The sequence below is a fragment of the Eptatretus burgeri genome, chromosome 3, assembly GCF_056783735.1.
Source record: "Eptatretus burgeri isolate ZD-2024b chromosome 3, Ebu_testis_v1, whole genome shotgun sequence".
In the NCBI taxonomy this organism is placed as follows: Eukaryota; Metazoa; Chordata; class Myxini; order Myxiniformes; family Myxinidae; genus Eptatretus; species Eptatretus burgeri.
The window spans coordinates 116,145,012-116,160,034 of NC_140963.1; the positions used below are offsets into that span (position 1 = coordinate 116,145,012).

The 15,023-nt window shown below is 43.3% G+C and overlaps 1 protein-coding gene across 4 annotated transcripts in view; it reads left to right on the forward strand.

Annotated features, from left to right (window-relative positions):
- Window positions 1-15,023, forward strand: part of LOC147030789 (uncharacterized) — a 682,768-nt gene that overhangs the window by 494,453 nt on the left and 173,292 nt on the right. For all 4 annotated transcript variants that reach the window (XM_085875201.1, XM_085875200.1, XM_085875199.1 and 1 more), the window contains exon 7: window positions 7,174-7,242. In XM_085875201.1, coding sequence (XP_085731327.1) covers window positions 7,174-7,242 — 69 coding nt within the window. The remainder of the gene's footprint in view (window positions 1-7,173; window positions 7,243-15,023) is intronic.

The window sequence follows — 15,023 nt, forward strand, 5'->3', positions numbered from 1 at the left end:
CCATCCATCCTAGCCTCCAGCTCTTCCATCTTTCCATTCAAGCTCCTGGCATTTGTGTACAACACCTTCAACCTTTCCCTCTTGTTAACCACCTCCTGCTGCCCCGACCCTCCAACCATATCTTCAGTTTCTAGTCTAAAAAAAAAAGTCCGAATTTATTACTCGAGGACCACCACAAATCTTGCTGCTCCCCCTCCTTTCTATTAAGCATCCTGCCATCCGACTGCATAGTTGAACGTCCATCAGAGTGACAACACACATTGAGGCCTCACCCGGCCTGTGAAACACGAGGACGACAGTTTGGAGCTGTGTCGGGTTTCAAAACCAGGCTAGACAACTCAGAGCCAGGTGTTCATCCCTCCATGCAATCCTGCGAGCCCAGTTAAGTGATGGCTACATATAATAGTCACCTTTAAATGTGTGCACCGTTGGCAAGAACACACACGCACACACACACGCACACACCATTTTTGAGGAAATGTTTTTTATGGCCAGATGCCTTAACTGGCACCAACCCTTTAGTCACCTCTTACAAAATGCAGGGACCTGGATTAGATTTATGAATCCTCATCCGCTGTGCCCTTTTCCTGTTCCTGTACCCAATCTATCCCGGTCAAGTTATCCCGACATAGGTCTTGCATACATATTCTAACCCGAGCACACATATTCTTCTGAGCTATTTCAATTGCTGTACATTGTGAGGCTTCCGAGAGCATGGTTAAAAACTTGTTTTTTTTTAACCGGCAAGTTTTATAGGAGTTAATTTTGCATGGGTGATATCCACGTGTAAGTTTATTGTTTCATTTCACAAGCAGCGGATAATAACTCGCAGCGTGAACACTAACAAAATTACACCATGTGCGTTGCAAAGTTTTCCTTGTAATTAAAGTTCATAACCAACCGAAGTCCCTGAACAGCAAGCAATTTTGTATTCCATTGGCCGAGGCACTCTGGGGAACTCTGCAGGATATTTTCGTTCGTCGTCTTCGTGGAACGTGCGACGAACACCTTCTTTCATACTGCTGAGGGTGTTCAATTTGACCACTGAGAAGTGAAGTGGGATGTCGAACATGGTACAAGTTGTGAGCACAATGGGTTCTGAGTTCGCCTTCCCATTTTAGGATCCCATTCAACTCACTCTGAACAAAGATCAGTATCAGCCTCAAAACATTTTGTTCAACACTGCCATTAATACCGTGGCTGTAATGACATTGAGAGATTACTTTGGTGCACTGTGTTGCTCTTGGATGTGGAATAGCCCGGTTTACTTCTCAATGGCGCATTTGTCACTTTTGTTTGAGTTCACTCACAATGAATCCAATGCATGGTCCTTAGCCCATCAAGCTTGTGCAATGGCCGCCAACCTGTGGTTGTTTGTCCGTGCTTGATCATTTTTTTTAATGCTCTGCATCAAGTAAGGGAGCAGCACCATTTTTGAAGTATTTGGTATGACTCGGCAGGGGTCGAGACTCAGAACGTCCGCTCTAACCATTAACGCCAACAGGTCTGGTTTCTCAAGGCTTTTAAATTTTCCAGCTTATTCATGAGATTGTTTTTTTTTGGGGGGGGGGGTTGTACACCTTGTCGAGGCTCGTATGAGAGCTAACCACAATGCACAGCAAGGGGGGGAAAGAGACAAGAGGGGTGGGAGTGGGAAGGACAAAACAGTGGGGAACAGAGGCATTAGGAGATCTGTGGAAGGGAGAAGGATTTGTGTTGGGGGAGGGGCATGGGGTATACATGATGGACATTACAGGGACTTTCAGGAAAGAAAGCAGAGAATTTGAAGGAGGTGGGTTTGGGGTGGATTAATGGGGGTAGAAAAGATCGAGGATTTGGATGGGGAATGATAAGAGGTGGTGGTGAACAGCTGCTTTGAAGGCCTGGAGGGAAGAATGGAATTGAACAGAGTGAGGGAGTTTATTCCAAAGGTGGGAAAAAAGAGGAATGAAAGAGTGAAGGTGAGCAGATTCGTGATTTTGGTAGTTTTACCAGAAGGGGGTTGCTGGTGGACCTTGAGTGCCCTGCGGAAATATGGTGGGGACAAATCGCAGACAGAGTCGGGGGGGGCGAGACTGGAGAGGAGATGGTAGAAGGCAGAAAGACTACCAACCTGCCTGTGGTGAGAGAGTGAGAGGCCCAAAGACTCAGCCTCATTGCGGGAGATACCAATGATCCTCAATGCCTTGGTTTCCACAGCGAGAAGCCGAGAAAGGTGAGAAGCAGGAGCACCAGCCCAGAGGGGAGAGTAGTACTCCATCAGGCTGCAGACGAAAGCTTTGCATGTGGTCAGAAGCTCAGGTGGGCCGAGGAAGGACTTTGCACAAGGAAGGATTCCCAGTCGGCGACTGGCTTTGGAGGCCAGGTTGGAATTGTGGCTGTCCCAGGAAAGATCATGGCAGATAGTGAGACCCAGAAGCTTGAAAGAAAGGACTTCTTCCAGAGGATTGTTGAGAAAGTAGATGGGGGGAGGTGTTCCGAACGGTCCTTTCAGAGAGACATGGTGAGAGTGTGAGATTTACCCGGATTGAAAGACATGTTCCACGTGTTGGACCAGTTTGTGATTTTATTCAGATCTGCAGTGAGCGAAGAAGCTGCTGTTTGCTGGTCTGAGGTATGACAGATGGTACGGCAGAGGGTGGAGTCATCAGTAAAGAGATAAAGAGTATTTTCTCGAGGATCGGAGAGATCATTGATGAAAACCAGAAAAAGAAACGGGCTACTGTTCATTTAGGGCCACACGGCTGCGACAGGAAAGGAAGTCTGCGAGCCATGAGTGGAGATGGCCTTGGATACCAAAGGAAGAGAGTTTGGTGAGCAGGGCAGGGTGCCAGACCGTGTCAAAAGCACGTGATACGTCTCGGGATATGGCTCTGGTTTCATGTCCGGCATTGAAGACCTCCATCCATTGTTGGGAGAGTAAATGCAGCATATCCAGGGTAGAGTGACCTGGTCTGAAACCAAATTGATGATTGGAAATCAAGCCATTGAAGAAGAGGAAGGATTTAATGTCTGAGGCGATGATGGATTCCATAACCTTGCTGATGATTGGGAGAAGGCTGATTGGTCTGCAGTTGCATGGATCTGTTTTTGCACCATTTTTATGCAGGGCAGTAATGTTTGCTGATTTACAAGCAGATGGCAGATGACCTTGAGCAAATGAGAGGGTGAATAGAACAGAGAGAGGGTGAGCAAGAGCAGAAGAGCAGGTTTTTAGGACACCTGGGCTGATGCCGTCTGGACCGGTTGCAGAATCTGAGTCGAGGTTTGACAGCAAGATCTCCACTTTAGCAGACGAAAAGGACACAGAGCCCAGGGACAGTTGGGTGTGACTGGGTAAGGTGGGTACAGAAAGTGATGGGTTTCGTTCACAAGATTTAGATGCAAACACCGAGTTTCGGCATTTAGTCTTTTCACGTGAGGTATCAGCAGTGCAGCCATTTGAGGTAAGGGAGGGATGGAGGGGGAACATACACCAGAAACAGATTTGATTAGATGCCACCAGGATTTTGAGAAGGGAGAGAGGTTTGAGAATTCAGACCTGAGCTTGGAAAGATGTTGTTTTCTGGCTCTCGTGAGGGTAGATACACACTTGTTCAGAGCTTTATGGAAGGAACTGAGATTACCCTCAGGTGGGTTTGCTTTAACTGGTTTGCTTTGTGTTAAATGAGATTTGTTGCTTTTCCAGAGTTAGTAAGCCTGGTGTTGACTTAATGGTTATGGTGGTGGTGGGCTTGGGCTTCTCAGGTCCAGAGTTCAAATCCTGTCAGCTGTTGAATTAATACCAGGTGGAGTTGACTCAGCCTATTGTCCTTCTGAGGTCGGCAAACTGAGTACCAACTTGCTGGCATGATTGTGCCATTTGAGTATCCTGCGTCAGAGTGGCGACCTGTCCAGGATTGTGCCCAATAGCCCAGGAGACTGCTTCGGCAGCACCAATGGTCTGCACAGTGTTAGTACTTTCGATTTCAAAAAATTTAAAGTATCACTAAGTATCCCAGTCACATGTAAAATATTAATAACTAGAGACTTTATGGAACACCTTACCCTGTGCTGTCTTGAGAAAATAGGACGTGTGTGGGGTCTGACCGGCAAATTTGTTTGGTTATGATGATGTAAAATGGCATAATATTTTGTCCAGGTCCTGCTAAACGAAAAGGTTTTGAAAGTGCTCAGATGGCGATTCATGTTCAACAGTGTTCAAGTATATAATTCAATTGAAATAAAATTAAGATTTTAAAGGTCGTAGAAAAAATATTCTGGAAATCTACCACCATTGATGCAGCATCTTTTACGCCACCTTATTTAACATGTTATATTAGTTATTCAAGGTTGTTGTTTGTGTCCTTCATAACGTCCTTAAAAAGACAGTAAGTTTCTTGTTTGGAATGATTTTTCAATTTTTTTGGACTGCCAGACAGACAGGCAGAGAGAGAGTTAAAAAAAAAATGTCTCATTCTTCTCTGTGTCTGTGCGATCAGGACAAATTCAGAGCCAAAATACTGTTAAACGAATTACAGATTTGTTTTCCGATTCATGTTCAAAAGATATAACATTCAGTTGAAACAAGTTGTTCCTCAATCATAAACTGGCATGTCTAAACAGGACAGAGAGACAGAAGTGAACCAATTGCTTAACCCCGCTTTTCGCTTCCCTTCACTTTCGTACGGTAATGGATATTAGAGGCTGATGGTGTCATCACCATCTATTGGAGGAACATACATTTTGCAGTGATGAAACTTATTTCATCCTGGTGAGAATTGTACGAAATTGTGTTCTCCACCAAAACGCCGTTTGAGTACGTCATCACAATACTGCTGCACGACCAAACTCAACAAAGTTTTCCTTGAAGTTTTGCACCATAGAGAATGGTGTATGACTGAAACTAAGGAGAAGAGCACACAGTGCTAACCAAGAGGATTTAAGATGCGAGAAATTAGGCCCAAACCAGTTTCCAGCAGCAAAGCAGCACGATATCACGTGGCAACATCTGTATGCAAAGCAATGATTATGTTATACAGCCAAACTTATTTGGACAGCATGGACGTATGAAGAGATATTCCTTCACAACCATTTATTTGCTTTCTATAAAGATGTCAGTATCAGGAACGTTTTGGTGGATATCTGGCATATATTGTACCATCCTTCCTTTAGAACAGGTGTAAGTTCTGTGGTGGATTGCGCTTTGTTTACCCTGGCTAACGGGTGCCATTCCAAGACGTTCCAACAGTTATTTGATTGGGTTAAAGTCAGGGCTCTGGGACAGCCACTGTGGATTTTCACTATTGTTGTCCTCAAATCATTTTCTAATATACACACACACACACACACACACACACACACACACACACACACACACACACACACACACGTAGGTGCATTGGTGTGCTGGTATATGCAAGGACCCTCACTGTGGTAATGCATCAAAGCTGGTAGTGCGGCATTGTGTAAAACGTCCTGTAAGACATCTGGGACTCACAGGATTCCTATAGGTACGCACACTCACCTCCAAGCTGTCTTGCCTGGGTTGGAATCCCGACCCAGCTATAAACTGTCATTCCTATGTTCCACAGGCAGGGTGATTCATCAATGTGTGTGCCATCCCTTGGATGGACGTTAACCCGGCAGTCCCGTCTGCCAGCATTCGTTGATGGACGTTAAAGATACCACAGTGCCCTTCGCAAAGAGTAGGCAAGCTGTCACTGGCACCCTGAACAAATTCCACATTCTTTCCCTAACAGCCGTGCCCTCAGCCAATGATGCTACCCCGCAGCTTTATGCTGCATACGAACGAAGAATAAGATAACTTTATGAAGAAACATATATACACACAAATATATATATATATATACATACATACATACATACATACATATATGTACAAATACATATATATGCATATATACACCAAACCAAACCAAATATACACACACATATATATGTATATATATATATATATATATATATATATATATATATATATATATATATATATATATATATATATATATATATATCTGACCTCCAAACTCAACATGCTTGAATTTCGCCACATCGTTTGCTCTCTTTCCTTTTTCCATAAATATCGCTTCGGTGTGTGCTCCCGAGAACTAGCTGCTCGTATACCTCCATTAGCTGGACCACAAAATACTTGGCAAGACACTACGCTACATGATTATTGTGTGTCCGTAGAAAACTCAAGGGTGGGCCGTTATAATGTTTGCTTCTTTCTCTTCACATCTAAGATCTGGAATTCTTTACCTTCTCATGGTCTTTCCTAATGGTTATAACCTGTTCCTTTTCAAAAGGCAGGTTTTCCACTTCCTTAAATTTTTTAAAGATTATTCTTACTTTTCTTCACTACTATATTTCTTCAGTTCTTTTTTTTGTTTGTTTCATTTAAAAAGAGAAACTTAACTGACTAATATTGTGAGACTTCCTGGTGTTACAACGTTCGGTTTTGCCAAACGGCCACCGTATAAACCATTTACCTGATCCCAAAGTGAAACGTGACGTGTTGGAGATACTTAATTTGTGAAGTGAGAAACTACATTAACTGTTGGCATCTCTTACAAGCCACCTTTGCTCTTTCGCATGCTCAATAATTTTGAATGCATAGAGATGAAAGTGTGTGAACGATCCATCATCACTGCGATTGAGAAGTAATAGGGGAGCCAACACAATCACTCGACATCCCCAGGCTACACCCAGAAGTATATCCTTTCTTGGGGGAAAAAAATCACTTTTTAATTTATGGATAACACAACATGCGGCATCTTCAAGGTACACCATTTACCATGCTGTTGGTATACATTACAAAGATGGCTTCCCGGTTATGTTTTAGCTGTAAGGCCAGAGGCAGTTGCAGGCTCGGAAACCTCGGAAAAGACTTGCGGATTGCAAATCGCTCTTGAAGGATGCAGAACGAGAACAGCTCGAATTCATGGAAGACATGCAATGGAGAGCAAATGTTTTTGTAATATTACTAGTTACCATGAAAGTATGTTCATGTTCTTTGATATAAGTCTGTGCTTGATTTGCTGATCACCTAGGATTTGCTACCAGTACAGGTGAGAGACATGTTATGTATCATTGTTGCTGGCGCACCGATTTTTGTGATCCCCATGGTTGGGTTATCAGGCTGATCGTGCCATTTCCTCTGCCTCCTTGCAGGCAGAGAATTCAGCGCTGGCACTGGAGAACGAGAGCCAACGGGAGCAGTATGAGCGCTGCCTGGACAAGGTTGGTTTTTATTGCTCGAAAAAGTATGTCATGGAGGATGGGGGTAGAGGGATGGTGACTTCGATTTCATTAGGTGGAGTTAAGGAGGTGCTTTGGGCCAAGGATTCTCAGTCCAACCTTCCTTGGGAGTTTTATTGTACTGGTAATTAGTACATTATATATCCTGGAAGCGAAATGTTCCACCCGTTCCGCCCTTCCTTAATATTGCATACTTGACATTGCCTGTTAAATATTACTGCTATCTCAACTTACAAATGTAGTTGTATCCAGGAGCTCTTATTAAGAATTGTTGGCACCTCAATTGATATACATGGTAATATCCAGTCATCCCAAGAACTCGTACTCCTGTGAGCATTTCTTCAGCTCATACTGGCTTATGCTTCTTCTCATAGACCCATCGAGAACCGTATAGATATACCAAAGATACTTAGGCTCTTTAGGCCTTCTGACAATGCCTACATACAGAGTCGCCGCTTGCAATCTAATCAAAGTATACACCACAAGTAGATGGGATGGTGCTTTCCAGATGACTTTGTGGACCCCTGCTCTCCCATAACTCCGAAACCCCATCCATAAGGTAATGAGGGTGGTGTGATCGGAGATAATGGATACCATCTGTGACGTACAATTAAATGAGCAGTAAATCCTATAGAAATAATGGATGCTGTGTTGTGGTGATTAATTCCTCCTGCAGGACCTCCGGTTAGCCCTATCCATAATGCACAGACGGCCACATACGGTGGAAGAGCAAACCTAGTAAACCACATGGATTTATGTATGCATCCTCTCCCGCAAAAGCTTCATATTACAAAAAAAAGGAAGATTCTTGAGCAAAATATGATAATTCTTCCGACATCCTTTTATTCAGAGAGCAAACTGCTAATCTTTTGATACTTTACCAGCATTTGCATTATCAGCTTTCTCTTGCCTGTTCCCAATCATACGTGTAACAAATAGTAATTATTGTCCAATCGATGGCAATGTCTTGTTTCACGTTAAATGTACTGATTTCAAAAGTTGTGCATATCTTGACAGAAGTCATTTACAGTGCAGAACACTTCTGTTTAGCAGATGTTTATGAATGATGCAAACTTGTTTGTACTTTCTTCCAAAACTAGACTTTTATCATGAACCTAAATGCAACTGGAAAGCATCTCAAAATGCAAAGCCCATCTGCATCCGATTTGTACTCGAACTAAACGTGACGAAAACACTAAATGACGAACTAAATGTGACGAACTAAACTAAATAAAATTTGTACATTTTGTTAATTAGTGTTCTCCCGATTTTCATCATAAAGGTTTGTTGAAAATTTGATGACAAAAGCTCAAATGGTAAAACACGTTATAGCCCGGAAAAACGCAACTAAAACTCAAATGGTAAATAAATAAAGAAGCATGAAAGTGTTTTAAAATAAATAAATAAATAAATAAATAAATAAAACCCAGCCGTGTTGCGCTGCGTGGTGGCAGACGGGCTGATACGGCCTATTTCTACTCGCTGTGACTTTGCCCTTTGACATTTTGACCCAGTTATTAATTATTTTTCTCCATATTCTCAAAATATAGGTTTGTTGAAAATTTTATGACAAAGGCTCAAATGGTAAAAACAAAGTTATTGCCTACACACACACACACACACACACACACACACACACACACACACACACACACACACACACACACACACACACACACGATTGTAAAAGTCATGCTACGTGCGGAACGAGCTGGTTATCGATGTCTCGTGTTGCCCACTCTGCATGCAATATGTGTTGGTGGCATTGCCATGATAACAGCTATGTTACCAACAAGTGACCAATTTTGTCAATTCAGCCTGAGCACGAAACTTCAGCACTTCTATTCCCAATTAACGAAGTCTCTTAGCACAGCTAGTCAAAGTTCAGTAACTACACCTGTACCTTCTTCTTTTTCTTTCATCTGCAGCGCAAGGCTGCGGGATAGCATCATTGGCTGAGGGCACAGTTGTGCCACTGATTCAATGCCCTCTGTATAAGTTATGGCAGGAAATAGGAATTTGGCCATGGTGCTAGCAATAGCTCATCTGCTCATCACGAAGGATACTGTGGGATCTTTCACGTCCACAAACCAATGCCAGTGGACAGGATGCTGTAATATATTAATGTAATTCTAATGCACTGACGTGTGCTGATGTCAGTTCCCACCAATTTGGTAATCGTGTTGGACCAGGAAGCTGTTTGAGCGTTGAACTTACCTGTTTCCTTTGTTTGCCTTGTAATCCCTAAACTAACATTGGTATTTGACAAAAGCCGTCAATACTCTCTGATCCTTTTGCTGCTGATACACGACATATTTGGTGACGAGGATAAAAATATTTCTTCGTTAATATTCGGGTTTTTTTTCGGTGCTGCGATGACCACCAACGAGAGAATTGAAGATTTTGTTTTTCCCAGGTAACGCACCATTGGTTTCTGTCCATGGACCATCTCTGCAACCAATATTTTGAGGCAAACACATTTATGACGAGGATAAACTTCGAGCCATTCTTCTAAGCGTGATTGGCGAGAAAACCTACGCACGAATACGCACTTTGGCTTCACCCTCCAAACCTTCAGACGGCATTAGACTAATTAATTCAACTCCTAGAGCAGCATTACAACATTACAACTGCAAGTATCACCCATTGTGCTTGTTTACGCATGCACATGTAATTTCAACATGTGCATGTGTAAACAAGGTCAATTGATCTCTGGGTTTACTGCCAAGCTTTGCAGACTCAGTGAATACTGTGGTCTACGGATTGACACTGTCGGAGATGATGAGGGACCATTTGGTGGCTGCTATATAAATGATGAGGCAATCCACAAACGTCTAATGACCACAGACTCCAGGACCTTGGATTTCAACGAGGCACTCAAGATCTGTTTTGGTATGAAATCTGCATCTGCTACGCTCAGTGTCCGGGATCTTCATCACAGTGTGACCTCAAGTACTTGCAAAGGAGCTGCTTCCTCAGAGCAAATTCATAAGGTCTCCCCTCTGCACAAGCCGATGTGTAAGATGAGCCATCGGAAACCAATTCCGGTCAGCAGCATACCTCTTCAAATCAAAAGAAGCAATGGAAACCTTGTTACCATTGCGGCAACCTGCACGACTGTTGTGCCTGTCCATACCAAAACTCTGAGTGATATTCGTGTGGAAAGACAGGCCATTTGACAAAGGTTTGACAAATAAGGTGCCCCGTGTGCCCGGGACCAACCGCATCCAGTCAAAATCGTCAGTGAGCCACTGTCTTCTCTCAATGTTGACCACACGATGAAATGTTCGTTGTGGGACCACAACAACCATCGTATGAGGTCGTGATGACAATCGGCAGACATGACATTGCTTTTGAGGTTGATACTGGTGCATCAGTTAGCATTCTGTCTGCAACTACGTTCCACAAGCTATTTCCAATTTGAAAGCTTGGTAAGGAATATGCTCTTCTGTGCACTTACAGCAGGGCATATTCCTAACCAAGACATACAATACCGATCCTCGATTCACTCAACACCAATGTCCATTCTCAGAGACAAATGAGGTCAACAATGCCCACAAGACTTGAAACTGTTTAGCGAAGCCATACCTGCAATTGCATCTGGAAGAATACGTCAGCGTTGGGCCTTGTTGTTGTCAGCATACAATTACGATTTCAAGTACAAGCCAGGGCTGCAATTGGGTCTTGCTGAAGCACTGAGCCGCATTCCACTTCTTGAGACCGCAGCCTGTGTTCCCATTCCAGCAGAGATGGTGCATCTTATGAAATTCCTGTCCAATGCATGTGTTGATTCAAGAAGAGTTGTATCCCACACCAAAACAGACGCAGTGCTGAGTAAAGTGCTGTTGGTTCTGTTGTCAGGGTGGCCTAATATTGTTGAGGAAGAATTATGTCCATTCTTCAAACTAAGGACTGAGTTAAGGCGACAGCAAGGATGCATACTTTGCGGTAACCGGGTGGTGATACCCTCAGCTTTAAGGTCCACCCCTCTTGACATGCTTCATGATGCCTATCCAGGCATAGTCAGTCTGAAGATGTTCGCTCATAACCATGTTTTTTGGCCATGCATGGAACGTGGCATCGAGAGCATAGTGCGGACATGTGAGGCATGTCAAGATGCTCATCCAGCTCCTGCAACAGCACCTCTCCATCCCTGGGAGTACTCGTAGCCTTTAAATGCTAAACCTGAAGCAGGAAAGCAGCACGTGCCATTTTCTTTTAAGTCTTTGGTACGAACCACCGACCTCCCAGACACGGAGCAGATGTGGAATTATGCATTTGCACGAATTGGCAAAGCAACGGACTATGTCACACTTGCTGGGAATGAGGTCAAAATTACAGCAAAATTTCAAAGTTTCTGAAGTCTTTAACTGTGTTCTGATGATGAAGACAAATTTAGAGAGAAAGTTGTGAAGATGGCAGCTCTCCCTCTGTTTCGATCCCCACTGCACTGGCCGCCTTTGGCAACCAATTACCCGGATTTCACAGCAACATTTCATCCCAAGTCGTGTACCTGGTCTCTGATGACCCCAGAAAGGCTGCTGGCACACAGTGGCTGGTTGCAGAAAAAGACACTGTTGGATCTTTAATGTCCATCGATGAATTCTAGAAGATAGGCCAACCAGCTTAAGAGCTTGTATGATTAATTTTGTACTCATTAATGCAAAACACCAGGGTGACAATTTGTACTTGGTTTGGGAATCAAACCAATAATAAGCTCAAAAGTGAGTATGCTACCTTTGAGCTCTCCTGTCTTGCTTACATCACACTTACGAAGCCACGCTTACGCATTTGTAAGTTAAATAATGGATTTTCATCATCTGTTTATGCATTGTCTCTGTAATCCATGCAATGACCGCTTTTGAGACCGATCGCCGATTCTAATAAAAATCAAAGTTGGAGATGAAAACTTTTCGTCCGAGTGTAGTATACGTTCTCACTACATCTTCCGTGTGTCGAGTACAAATCACCATTCCCTTCAGCTCATTTTGACATTTTAAACATCAGTATTTGAAATCATAAACTATGAATTAAATATGAAGTATAATTGAGAAAGTGGGCTGGCAGGATGGTCTAGAATCTAGATTCTAGAATAGAGAATAGCACACTCACCTCTAAACTGTCTCGACAGGATTCGCCACTCTTGGGTTACCGACTTCCTCTCCTCTCATAGCCAATGTATGGCTCTCAATGGAATTCTTTCATTTCCTCTCCCTGGTCAGGCTGGAGTCTCCAAAGGAAGTGTTCTGGCCACAATCCTAATCTTAATCTTCATCAACATCTCTCTGTCTCTGGAGAAAATCCCCTTTTTCTATTTCCTGGTGACTCTGCCCTCTGCCATGACATCCCTCATCCCTCAGACAGAAAGGCAGCACCCTCGTCCTTCTCTTCAGACCTTAACAAAATCACAAGCTGGTCAAACACTTGGAATATGGCTTTCAATCCTGATAAATCTCACACTCTCACTATCCCTTTCTGAAAGGGCCATATGGCAACCACACCCCCCCCCACCCCAACCCCTCCCTCCTCCCCCACTCTACTTACTTTATAATTATCTTCAGGAAGTTCAGTCACTGAAACTCCTGGGTCTCACTATCAGTCTTGATCTTTCTTCGGCAAACCACGTTTCAAAGTTCTCCTCCAAAGCCAGTCACCAACTGGGCATCCTTGCATTGTCCAAAGTCCTTCCTTGGTACACCTGAACTCCTATCCTCCTACAAGGCCTTTATCTGCAGTTTGATGGAGTACTTTCTCTGCTCTGGGCAGATACCCTTGTCTCAGACCTTGCTCAGCTTGATGCCGTGGAAAACCAAGGCTTTTATGATTAATTGGAATCTCCCCCAATGAAGCTGAATCTGTGGGCCTATCACTTTGCCATTGCAGACAGGTCGGTCATCTCTCTGTCTTCTACCGCATCCTTTCTTGTCTTGCACTTTCTAATCTTTCCATGCCTTTCCACCCCCTCAGATTTCTGCAGGGCTCAAATGGTCCACCATCAATCCTCTTCTGGTGAAACTCACAAAATTCAGAACCACTGCTCACCTCGATAAATCTGTTCTTTTTCCCCACCTATGGGACCAACTTCCACATTTCTTCAATCTCATTCTTCCTTCCAAATCTTCAAGACAGCTCTTTACCACCACCCCAGATCATCCCCAATCCAAAACCATGATCTTTTCTAGCGATTAAAATGGTGATTTCAGTTAATACAATGCTGATTTCGATGAAACTTGGTGGGTAAGTTCATACCATGACCTAGTTGTGTGCAAATAAGAACCGTTGCTATGGACACCACCGTTGCCCAGCAACGGGACTTTGAAATTTTTGAACAATCATAAAAAATAAATTTTTTCTAAAATCAAAAATCGGGCCACGAGTGACTGTGGGCAGTACATTCGGCCATATTGTCAAAAATTTCCAGCCGGATCCTATGAAAACTGTCAGAGAAGATAGACTTTGAATGAACCCTGGTCAAAAACAATAAAAAAAACGAAGTTCGTTATATCTCAGAGACTATGAGTCAGATATACATGAAACTGGTATGGTAGGTTCATGATATGTCCTAGTTATGTGTGAGAAAGAACCGTTGCTATGGACCCCTCCGTTGCCTAGCAACGGCCGAAAAACCTCTAAATGTGGGGGGTATTTTCACGAAAAAACAATCTGCAGCATTAACCCTTGAAGCTAGAACCATAAATTTTTTTGTGCTTAATCCTCAGGTCATTCCCCATCGAATGGGCCCATCGCGTCAGGTTCTATTGGGTAGTCGACCCATGTCCGCCTACCGGCTTGTTTGTCTGTTTGTCTGTCTGCAGGATATCTCAAAAAGTTGTTGACAGATCTGGATGAAATTTGGTGGGCAGGTTGGGTGGTTGACAAGGACGAACTGATTAGATTTTGGTGAAGATTCCGGATCCGGATCCGACTACTAGAATTTTTTAAGTGATCCTTCACCATTGAGAGATAGGGCCAAAACTGATGTAGAGCACAATATCTCATCAAGTTGTGGACGGATTCGGACAAAACTTGGAAGACACGTTGGGTGTGGGGAAAGGAAGAATTGATTCAATTTTGTTGATGATCCGAATCTGGATCCGGATCCGATAATTTTTTAATTGATTCTTCACCATTGAGAGATTGGGCTGAACTGATATATAGCACGATATCTCAAAAAGTTCTCGACGGATTCGGATGAAACTTGGTGGACAGGTCGGGTGTGTGACGACGACAAATTGTTTCGATTTTGGTGAAGATCCAAATCCGGATGTGGATACGAGAATTATTTGATTTTTAAAGTGATTCTCCACCATTGAGAATTGGGCCCAAAAAATATATACAGCATGATATTTCAAAAATGTATTGGGCCCGGTATGTTCTCGTGGATCAGACATTACGTGGTGGAGGTATGCGCTCTACCGAGTGCCCTTCTCGTTTTACATGCTTTTATAAAAAGCTATAATGTATTGCAGTGGTCCCAAACTCTCGGCTCGCAGGCAACACGTTGGCAGTGACACCGTCCGACATTGCCCATGGTGACAGGAAATCAAAAAAGTTGAAACTGAGGCTGACACCACTGTGGTTCAGATTGCTATAATACCGCATGCATTTCCTTCCTTCTGTTAATTTTTTTCCTTGTGGCTTGGGAGAGGTACATTGCAATATTTCCAATGCTTTGTGAACACCCCGTATTGGCAACCGTATCAGAAGTTCATGGCTGGTGTCGCATTACTCTCCATAACTACAACCTGTCTGTTTTAAGGGGT